Source organism: Sinocyclocheilus rhinocerous, unplaced genomic scaffold (assembly GCF_001515625.1).
Source record: "Sinocyclocheilus rhinocerous isolate Xijiao unplaced genomic scaffold, SAMN03320098_v1.1 scaffold1811, whole genome shotgun sequence".
Lineage (NCBI taxonomy): Eukaryota > Metazoa > Chordata > Actinopteri > Cypriniformes > Cyprinidae > Sinocyclocheilus > Sinocyclocheilus rhinocerous.
The window spans coordinates 210,571-222,716 of record NW_015665801.1 but is presented as its reverse complement, the minus strand read 5'-3'; the positions used below and the strand labels follow the sequence as shown (position 1 = coordinate 222,716).

Below are 12,146 nucleotides of genomic sequence, written 5' to 3'. Positions count from 1 at the left end.
TTCAGCGCTGCAACTTTGCAGATATTGTTTATGCTCAAACAGCAACATTACACACTAACTAACGTTAAAAAAGTGAAATCGCAATCAACCACCCCTTTAAGCGTGCAGAACAACCACCCAATAAAGCATTACAATAATCTAACCTTGAGGTCATAAACGCATGGATTAACATTTCTGCATTTGACATTGAGAGAATAGGTCGTAATTTAGATATATTTTTGAGATGGAAAAATGCAGTTTTACAAATGCTAGAAACGTGGCTTTCTAATGAAAGATTGCTATCAAATAGCACACCTAGGTTCCTAACTGATGACGAAGAATTGACAGAGCAGCCATCAAGTCTTAGGGAGTGTTCTAGGTTATTATATGCAGAGTTTTTAGGTCCTATAGTTAACACCTCTGTTTTTTCAGAATTTAGCAGTAAGAAATTACTCATCATCCAGTTTTTTATATCGACTATGCATTCCGCTAGTTTTTTCAAATTGGTATGTTTCGCCGGGCCGCGAAGAAATATATAGCTAAGTATCATCAGTATAACAGTGAAAGCTAACACCGTGTTTCCTGATAATAGGGTAACATGTAAAGCGTGAAGAGTAACGGCCCTAGTACTGAGCCTTGAGGTACTCCATACTGCACTTGTGATCGATATGATACCTCTTCATTCACTGCTACGAATTGATGGCGGTCAGATAAGTATGATTTGAACCATGCTAATGCACTTCGATTAATGCCAACAAAGTTTTCTAGTCTATTCAAAAGAATGTTGTGGTCAGTAGTGTCGAACGCAGCGCTAAGATCCAATAGCACTAATAGAGAGATACAACCACAATCAGATGATAAGAGCAGGTTATTTGTAACTCTAATGAGAGCAGTCTCAGTACTATGATACGGTCTAAATCCTGACTGGAAATCCTCACAGATACCATCGAGTGTTTATTGTCTTAATGTTTCATCATTCAAAGCGTTTCTATATTCTTTTTAATCAGTTACAGCGACAACTGGAGGCTTTTGTCCATATTAGGGATTTTCTGGAGCGTTCTATTATTTCTGTGAAGCATATGTGGATTTTCTGCGTGAGGGCGCCCTCTGGCTTCCAGTATGAAGACATTACATGTGTTTACGGCCAATCCATAAAAATAATACTTCTCTCCAAAAAATTTAAAGTAGACGTGTTAATCTGTTTTTCTACAGTGTACAGAAGTGTACTTGAGTTGTTTTTTTTGTTGTTTTTTTATCGCAAATCACAAGCCATCAGAACCGAACCGAAAACCGTGGTTAAAGGTGTGTGACTGAGTGCAGACCTGCTAATCTTTAGAAAATATTTAACATTAAATCCTGTATTTTGCACATTGTGCAATTATGTTTTTGACGTTAGCCATAAAGGAGCTTCAGTAATAATGTAGCTATCTAGGAATATATGAATACCACCCCCCCCCCACCAAACCCCGTCACACTGATGGTACTCAAAAAGTTTCCAAGATTGGCAGGTCTGCGAGATGGCAGAAAGCGCATCCTGATTGTTTTCTTTATTTTGTAAAAGCACAACATTTTGTTGACATTGTGAGTGCACACAAATAAAATACCTTTTACAGTGTAGAATTATGAATTAATTGTTTCCACTGTTATTAAGAAAAGCATGCAAGTGATCGCACTGGCGCCTCCATGTCCTGCAAAGCGTGTTTCAGCATCCGCTCTCCGCACAAACTATTGATATGCGTCTGATATCGTACGTTTATCTAGGTTAAACGTTTAAAAGGGTCATATGATGCGATTTCAATTTTTCCTTTCTCTTTGGAGTGTTACAAGCTCTTGGTGCATAAAGAAGATCTGTAAAGTTGCAAAGACTAGAGTCTCAAATCCAAAGAGATATTCTTTATAAAAGTTAAGAGTCAGCCACGCCTACCTAAAATGGCTCGTTCTAACACGCCCCCACATGTCTACGTCACTATGTGGGGAGATTTGCATAACGCCGCCCAAATGTTCACGCAAAGAAAGAAGGCGTAACTTTTATTCTCGCTGTAGTATTATTTCCATGTCGTGAAGAGCTGTGTGTTTCGTTGTGAAAGCGAAACTACTTTGTTTGGTCTTCCAAAAGAGGACACGACTAGAAATCAGTGGTTAAGTTGTATTTACAACACTGTTCCAGAACACTTCAACCCAAATATTCAGATGTGTGCAGCACATTTTATGGAGGACTGTTTCCTGATCCTGGGAGAGTAGACTACAATGCCGGCTGTTCTGACTCATTAATTTTACGGATTTGCCACTGATGATTCAAACGCGAGTTTTGAGCAGTGTAGATATGGTAGGGGCGTAACATTTCCGTCACACGCTTGAGGTATTCGGCCAATCACAACGCATTGGATAGCTGGCCAATCACAGCACACCTTGCTTTTTCAGACCGATGAGCTTTGTAAAAATGTACGAGTTTCAGAAAGGCGGGGCATAGAGGAGAAACAATAATGTACAGTATGTGGAAAATAATGTGTTTTTTAACCTTAAACCACATAAACACATTTCATTACACCAAATACACAAAATAATGTTCGTTTTAGCAGCATCATATGACCCCTTTAAACTAATGTTGTTATATGCTTGAACTATTTTATATCTATAGATTTTATTTTAGGCAAGCCGTGATGATTTGAGAAGGCTAAATTGATCAAACATTTCAACTCGATGTCTGCCGCTGAGCAAAAACTTGAATTTAACAAACAATAAATGTTCCAAACATATTTCTAAATTAACTTAATAAAGAAACTAAAATAAATATAACCATTTTGCCACTAAAAACCAAAACTGATCTATAGTAATCAACATTTGAAGTGGATGAAAAAAGTTCATCAAAGTTGTCCTAAGAGAAGAACACATTTTGGTTTTAGGTTTTAGGAAAACTTTGGTGAAAGGTTTTGATCCACTTCAAATGTTGACTACTATATTTTAATGGCTGCAATGTGTACTGGGGAAGAGAGAAAGAGAAAAAGACATGGGCTCCAGTCAGACTCAGGCTGTTGGACAAGCGCCGACTAGGGCCTATATTCGAGGCCCGTGCAGGGCTCTAATTAAAACACATTGTTACATGAAACATTTTTATGTGAGTATTATGACACAAGTGAAGTACAAAGCTTTGTTTACAAGAGAAATAATAGCAGGCAAATATTATATTGCGACCATGCTTTCGGATTCATGCCATTCGATACATTGAAAGCCATACACGGCTTTGTGTTCTGTTTTGCTGTTTGGTCACGAATTTCCACAAATTTAATCATATTTATTGTCTCACCCTCTAATTTCGCAGGTTTATTTTATTGTCATTCACTTTTAATCCCTGTTTTCGCATCTCTTACTGTGATAAACATGCGGGTGGCAAATAAAAGATTTTGTGGCCGTGAATTAAGAATTTGTTCCTATGACTTAATCATTCATTCCCAAATTAATAAAACATGGACCATGGCCACAGATTTATAAGTCGTAGGAACAAATTAACAAGTTGTAGGAATGAATTATATATAGGCCTATGTCATGCTCGTGTCCCACAGCCCGGTCAAAGCGCAGAGGCCAATGTGAAACAAGTAGCCTATCAGGAGAAATTACAATTAAACATGACTTAGTCAAACTTTTTGTAGTAAAACACAAAAAATCGAGGTTGTTCACTGTTTTCAGACGTGTTTCAAATTTTGGTAATAGGATTGCAGATATTGTAGACCTCAGAAAATGAATGAATGAATAAATGAGATGATCAGTCTAGTGGTTTGCCAAAGGTTAAGCAGCTCGCTTCACAAGACAAATAAATGAGTCGGATCGTGTTTTGCACCTTTTTACATGGAAAGTGAATGTTCTGTTGTCGTCTTCTCTGCCCGTAGATGAGCAGCTGCAGATCCTGGAGACGCGCTACGATGTGGTCATGTCGGGGAAGCAGAGCATCGGCCAGTCGCGGCGAGCTAAAGTCCTGAAGAAAGAGATGACGGTACTGAAGCGGAAGCTGGCGCACCAGCACGAGGGCATCTGTGGCATGGGCAGCCGTGAGTCGGGCCTGTCTCTGGAGCGCGGCTCGGTCCTCGCGCATCACGCCTCGGGGGGAAACCGGCACGGTGAAGGAGAGAGCAGCAGCCACGAGATCGGTGGGAAAGGTCTGAAAATACCACAAACAGCTTTGAACCAACCCCAGATAACACTAAGTGTCATGCAGCTCATCCAGTTTTTCTGTGATGCCTCAAATCGTGCAGCTTGTTGAGGAGAGGTATGCTGTTAGTTTACAAAACAATCAGACTTGAGATTTTCCCCCGGTGGAGAATAAAACAGGTTAAATAAATTGCATTAAAGGAGAGAGCCGAGCCATAGAGAACAGAATATCACAGTAGTACTCAACATGGGCAAACACCGTTCATAATTTTTTCAGAAAATCTAGATGCTTTTTCATTCTTTTTATGCTGTATTTGAATATGCAGTATCATTTTGTTCATCTAGAATAGTACATTACAGAATCCAATAAACTTTGGATATAAAGTAAAATATGAAGAGTTTCATGACCACACAAACCAGGTTACTCGTATTATTATTATTATTAAATATGTAGGCCTAATGTTTTAACATATGAGCATAATGTTGGTGGGAATGGTTGAGCACTATGCTTCTGTTCATAGATGGCACATCTCAATTAAAACGTATAGTGTTATTTCTTTGTAAATTAAGGAACCTCCCATTGGACTTAAAATGACCATATAAATTAGTTATATAATATAATTGGCCACAAGTAGCTGATTTGTGTTGGATTTAACCATGCAGGAGGATACACCAGTTTCTGTTGGTCCATGTCAGTAACTAAAAGAAAAGACGGCGTACTGTTTTATCTGCTCTCATAAAACTTTAATATATTACACCATTTGACCCAAACAAGGTCTTCGTCAGGTCTTTGCCACTTTAATAGCTACCACACACAGACCACACCATCTCAGTATTTTACATTTGAATTCAGTCATCCTCAAAAACTGATTATTTTTAAATGGACACATATTTAGGCTTTTCTTCCTCTCTGTAGATCTGAGCACATCATCTTCAGCTCTGGCCCCTGAGGTCGGCCGGCGTACCTCTGTCCTCTTCTCCAAGAAGAACCCTAAAGCGGCCGGGCCTCCCAAGCGCCCGGGTCGACCCCCTAAGAACCGAGAGGCGCTTCATGGGCCAGGGCTGCTGGGGTCCTGTCCAATAGGCCCTCCGCAGCTCGCCTCGTCCCGCAAGAGAGCCCACAGTCCCCAGTCCAGCTCCAGCTCTGAGTCAGACAGCGAGCATGATCACCTCATCCTGGGTACGTCTGTTCCAATCCACACACTCACAGAAGCACCCTTCTAATGCAGCATCATGACTGACATGCAGCCTAATAAACCACACATTCATGGCATGCTGCACAGCTAAACATTACTAAATAATGGATAACATCATCCACATTTAATTAGATGTGAGTATTTTCTAAAAAGTACTTCTGGATATTTGATGAATATGACTTTGTGAGAGCAAGTTTCATGTAAAGACCAGGTGTCATTACAGACTGGTAGGGATGTAATGATATCGAAATCTCACAATACAATAATATCACGATATGAATCCACAATACAGTATTTATTGCGATATTTTTTAAAAAGACAAATGAAGAATTGGAATAAAATGAAAATTTTGTTCATTTTAAAGTTAAATTATACTATCTAATGCACTTTGAGAGTTCAAAATTAAGAGCTCCGACCCTTATTCTTAATTAAGAAAAGTTAAGTCAGAAAGAAGTCAGTGAATTGACTTGTAGCTGAACTTTAAAGGCGACTCAACCCTCTTTTTATTTGTGATCTACTGTCTCAGTCTAAATTACATTCACACTGGGGTTTTAGGAAGCCAAACAAATTAGAATAGAATAATAATAACAATGACAGTAATAGCCATATATTGTAAAACAGTTGCACTGTAAAATAAATGAAAATAAATAGGTCTATTTCATAGGTATATTATTTTTGCTTTACACTACAGTAGGGAAATTACAATACTTCTTTCCTAATTTCTACACTTGAAAGAGATATTGTGAATCTGGACTGCATTTAAACCGCTAGCTGTCAGCGATTCATATACTGCACTTTAATGCTTTTATTTTGAAGGAAACTCCAGCTTCAGTGAAAACAGACTTACAAAAACACGTCTCACTACAAATCTAGTGAAATGCTGTAATCATCTGCTGCGAAAATAAAGCCTTACTGGTGGCTGTTTCATTCCCAAACGCACGCTAAACTCACAGCACATGCAGTAAATGAGTTGACTGCATTCATTCAGTGTGAACGAGTCGTTCTGAGACGCGGAAAACACCGGATCACGAGCTGATCGTCTGAACCAAGTGTGTGCCTCACTTTGAAACACGCAGCAAAAACAGACTTGATGAAGGGATTAAGCATATTGTGCTTTCGGTGTGAGTTTGTTTGACAGATACTGTACTGCGCCAAAGCATAATGGCCCAAAACACAACTTTAAAGCCCTTTTATGTTAGAATAAGAAGTTTAAATATATTTAAAAAACAAAAATTTATTTGTTCATTTTGTTGGCATTTTTGCCTCAGGTCCCTGTTAATTTCTGACTCTGGCCTCTATACAGCTACATACAGTCTCTGGCAACACAAACAAATTTGCATATGAAAGCTAAATATCAGTTAGACTTCAAATAGTCTTCATAGCCAAACGCTGTCTGGTGCACATCACAGTTTAAACAGACAGCAGCAATGAGGACGAGTAAATCTGTGAGCCCTGATACTACCCTGTGTTCACATGAGCATGCAGTGGAGTCCCGTCACATTCAGTAATGCTGCAGAGAATGCACTGGCAGATGTGACTGGAGGCGGTGAAGTTACAGCCTCAGCCCAGCACACTTCTATATTTGTTTTGCTGCTGAGAGACTTCTGCGGTTCTTCATTGAATCCTGCTGTTTTAACTGGATGCATGTCAAAGTTTCAGTCATCACTGCTCATATTCACACACTGACTACGAGGAAACTCCCACACTTCTCTGTGAGTCAGATGTTTTCTGTAAAGAGGCTTGAATGCTGGGAAGTCCCCAAATGGATGTTTGGGAACGCAGTCATGTAAGACGGTTCTGGGAGGCAATTATACAGAAATACTTTGACGACAGACTTTGCTCGGGCGTTTCAGAATGACCATGACAACATTTCAGATGCTGTGGAATGAGATCGGTCCGCTGGTTAGTCAGGTTTTGCCGTCCCATAGCGCCGAGTCACATTACTTTTTTGACGCGCTTGGAGGAATTCGGCAGATGTTTCCATCTTCCATTATTCACATTAACCCTTTTTCACAGAAGTCAAAAACCACCTCATGCGAGCGTAAAAACTTTTTTGCGAATTAAGGAATTTTTAATCGAAATTTGGCATTTCCATCACTCGTTTCTGATGCCATACATCACTTAAAAACAGGGTGATGGAAACATAGCTAGTGTAACTGAGTTTCTCTTCATGCTGTACTCCTCTCAGATCTTCACAGTAATGGTTTTGGTGGAAGCAGTCAGCCGAAGACCGAGAGTTTCCTGGTGTACAGGAACGAGCGCAGTCTGCCACGCTCCAGCTCCGACTCAGAGTCTACCAGCAGCAGTAGCAGCAGCGCCGCGTCTGACAGGACCAGGTACATACACACAGACACACACTCACTCACTCACACACACACTCTCTCACACACACACACACACACAGTCTCTCTCTCTCTCACACACACTCACACTCACACACACACTCTCTCTCTTTCACACACACACACTCTCTCTCACACACACACTCACAGACACACACACACATACACATATATACACACACACACACACACACTCTCTCTCTCTCTCACACACACTCACACTCACACACAGTCTCTCTCACACACACACTCACAGACACACACACACTCACAGACACACACACACTCACAGACACACACACACTCACAGACACACACACTCACTCACACACACTCACTCACACACACACACTCACACACACAGACACACTCACACACACACATATACACACACACACACAAAAGACTGCTGCTAAACGCTGGTGAAGGATTCACTGTGTTGTTTGATTTTAAGTCAGCAGCACAGTCCTTAGGAATGTGTAATGTGAACCGTTTTACTACCACACAGAGCCTACAGTACAGTGATGAACTAGCACCTGCTGATCTGTTTGAAGAGAGCGGGTTGATGTGTGAATCCGTGTCAGTCCTGCACGAGGGGGATGCCAGTGTCATGTAGTGCTGTTGTTTTTCCTTTGGCAGCACCACGCCTTCTAAACAGGGCCGTGGAAAAGCCTCGTTCTCACGCTCGGCCTTTCAGGAGGACAGCAGCGAGGAAACGTCCGGCACGGAGAACGAATCCTACTCCATGGGAGGATCTCGAGGAGTGTCTCACTGTGAGTGCAGCAGACGCACTTCAGACCGGCCCGCATGCGTTCTGTCTGTGGCCTGACCCGTGTGTGTGTTTGCAGTGGTTCGGGGCCGGGGCCGCTCTGGATGCTGGATGGGTTCAGATGACTACAGCTCTCTGGACGCTCTGGATCTGGTGTGGGCCAAGTGCAGAGGATACCCATCATACCCCGCTCTGGTGAGTGTCACACTGCATGCTCGTGTCCATGAAAGCTGCACCTAAAGCGGGCTGTAAGGCAAGCTCTGCAATATCTAGGTCATGTTTCGTCCCAAAAAGAAGTGTAAAGCAGCAGACATTTTGAAGAATAAAAGAAATAAAAGTAGTTTGAGAGCGTTGGACTCAGAAACACATTTTGAGTTTCAATCACTATATGAAATGGAAAGCCTCTGTTTGTGCTCCAGACCAAGGTTATTTTTGTAAACGAAAACTAAGATGAAAACGATTGATCAAAAAAACATTTTCGTAAACCGAAATAAAAACATCAAAATAAATGAAAAACTAATACAAAACGAAACTAACAACAGTTATTGAAAAACGAACAGAAAATAAGAATTATCAAAAATAAATAATAGTTTTTGTAATCTTTACGTTCTCACCCCGTGGCGGAAAAATAGCTGTGTGTCGGTTTAGGGAAATACCTGTAACTGGCGCATCACGCATGTGAGGTTATCTGACGGAGAGACGCAAAGCAGAGTCCTGTTTGGTTAACCCTTAACAGAACACCTGACCCGTCATCTAACAGCAGCACTGATTTAATTCTGTACCCGACCCGTGTGACATGGACACCGCGACCTGAACCGCGCACGCATTAAATCTAGGCTGCTGCATCAGGTAGACAAAGTTGTTTATTTTCTCATGTAACACAAGCAATCAAACCAAAATAGGCATTCTAAGTTGTGCTTTGAAGAAAAGCATCGCAACAGGCAAAAAGAGAAGAAAGCGCATCCTTACTGTAAACAATAAAATGTTTTGCCTACATCTTGTGAGCAATCTGCCAGACTGTTTTGAACAAATGTGCATAAACTACACGCTTATAATTCTTCATAAATGAAAAGAACAAATTTAAATATTAATTTACTGTTAAATGCCATTGTCTCTCCTTAAACTCTGCAGTGTATATGTGGCCGTTGGTCCTTTAGAGAAGCTTTAAAAAAAAAAACGTATGATATAGGCTACAGAAAGCAGCGAGCGCTCCCTGAGCTGCAACGCTGCAAATCGAATGTTGAGGCTCCGCCATTATTATTGAATTTCATTAGTCCCAGTTATGATTTCTGCGCGTTTGTTCGCAGGAAAGTGAGCAAGACACAACAGTTACAGTATCATGATTATCGTTAAATACGATAAAAGACATCCAGTATGAAGAAATTGCATTTATTTTCAAATTAAATATCACAAAGCACCATTATCATTGTCTAGTGCTTTTAAATATGATCATGTAAGCGCAACTTGAGCAGATTTATGAAGTAAAAAGGCATGACTGCTTCATGGTGTATGTTTGTATACTTTTACCATCTAATCAGTCTCAGCATGCTTTAATTTTGTGCTGCTAGACATTTAAATTAAGTCTGCGCTGTGGAAGTGATCTGTGAATTCTGCTAAACTTTAGTTTCTAAAACTAAACTATATCAAAATTAAATAGAAATGTGCTCACACAATAAAAACTAAACTAAAACTAACAAAAAATGATTAATTAAACTAATAAAAACGAAACTAAATTGTATTGCAAATTTGAAAATAATATTAAAATAAAACTAATTTAAAAATGCAAAACTATAATAAGTTTAATAACCTTGTTCCAGACTGTTGACAAGATAATCCTGGTGCTTTCGTAAGAGTCCAGGCAATTGTCTGACGTTTTTTTACCAAATTAGGGGATGCATTAATGTGTACATTAAACTATTAGGACAGGTTAATTAAAATACCATGCATGTGTGATACAGTGCATATATTTAAACTGATTTTATCTATATGTGCTTGATGGGTTTTTTTCAACTGAAAATCTATGCATGTGGCTTTCCTGAGGTACAAGTAATGTCATCTTATGTTGTTCCCATCTTGTTTTATTGGTGTCTTTCTAGACATCTCATCTGATGTTCTTCCTCTTTTATTTATTTATTTTTTTCTGTAATTTTGTAGTAAAGAGGAGTTGATCAGAGGAGAGAGACAAAGTTTATCAAAAAAAGAAAACCACAGTCAAAAAAAAAAAAATAATCACATGGTCAAAACCAAACGTAAACCACAAATAGTAAAAAAATAAATAAAAAGTTAAAGTTAAAAAATAAAAATAAATTTTTTTTATTTTTTTTATTTTTATTTTTTCAAAAAACTCATTTTGATAGAGCACAATAAATGTTTTTCCATTGGCTTTTGTATTCAAGAGTAATATGTTACTGTGATGTTATAAGTATACCTTCTGAGTTGACAGTAGAGCAGCAGTGAAGGGATTGATGTGCAGGCACTCAAAGCACTTTTTTCTGTGGAACAATAAATAACTCAAAATAATAAAAGGGACCTAGCTGCAGCACTTGACCTGTAATCAGTCAGACATGTTGAGTTCCTGTGACTGAAGGTGCTGTGTGTATCCAGCAGGGGCCGCCTCAGTCCACTCTTCTCATTTTGAGACCTGCGATATCTTCCCACAGATCATTGATCCCAAGATGCCACGGGAGGGTGTGTTCCACCGCGGCGTCCCGATTCCTGTCCCGCCGATAGAGGTGCTGAAGCTGGGAGAGCAGATGACGCAGGAGGCGCGCGAGCATCTCTTCCTCGTGCTCTTCTTCGACAACAAGAGGACCTGGTTAGTCACACGCTCCTGCTCTTCACACTTGCCGTAACTATGTACACAAACACACACAAATGCGTAGGTGTCTTTGCTTAGAGCTGTGTGTCTGTCAAAAGTGGTTATACTTTTAAGAGAAACCTTAACTAGACTACCTTTCAAAGGTTTGTGCTCAGTTAGATTTTTTGAAAGAAATTCATACTTTTATTGATCGAGGACGTATTAAATTGGTCAAAAGTGCCAGTGAAGACATATAATGTGACACATGGTTTCTATTTCAAATAAATGCTGTTCTTTTGAATCTGTGAATCCTGAAAAATAAAATGTATCAGTTTCCACAAAAATATTGTGCAGCACATCTGTTTTCAGCATTGATGATAATCAGAAATGTTTCTTGAGCAGCAAATATTAGAATGATTTCTGAAGATCATGTGACACTGAAGACTATTATTTTATGCAGCCTTGGTGTGATCAAAACTGACATTACAAAAATCTTACCGAGCACAAACCTATAAAAATATGTTGCAAATATTTGCTGGGGTTATTTTTTTTATTGATGCCTTGAGTTCCGTAAGTCAGGTGAGTTGAGAGGAGACTGTTTTGCAGTATTTTTATGTTGCTCCTGTGGAAACTGAACTGTGAAAAGGCTGATTTTCGTTCTCGTGTTTTGATGTCGCTGCTGTGATGTGAGGAATCTTCCACAGTTACAGTCGTAGAAACTTCTGTTAGTAATTCTTCCACCGAGGTGACCGATTTCTTTCAGCACGCGGTTTATGCCTTTGATCTCTTACATTGTCATTCAAAAACCTAGAAATGCATCACTCTCTCATATTTCACAACTAAGCACATGTTGCTGTACCGTAATGCCCAAAATCTCATTCTCATTATTGTAGAGTGTCTTAAAGCTCTAGTTTTGAGGT

General features: G+C 39.6%; 1 protein-coding gene across 1 annotated transcript in view; it reads left to right on the top strand.

Annotated features, from left to right (window-relative positions):
* LOC107731482 (peregrin) overlaps nt 1–12,146 on the top strand; it is a 29,457-nt gene that overhangs the window by 15,522 nt on the left and 1,789 nt on the right. The window contains exons 9-14 of the mRNA XM_016542575.1: nt 3,864–4,130; nt 5,039–5,302; nt 7,507–7,654; nt 8,300–8,433; nt 8,509–8,624; nt 11,090–11,248. Of these exons, the coding sequence (XP_016398061.1) occupies nt 3,864–4,130; nt 5,039–5,302; nt 7,507–7,654; nt 8,300–8,433; nt 8,509–8,624; nt 11,090–11,248 (1,088 nt within the window). The remainder of the gene's footprint in view (nt 1–3,863; nt 4,131–5,038; nt 5,303–7,506; nt 7,655–8,299; nt 8,434–8,508; nt 8,625–11,089; nt 11,249–12,146) is intronic.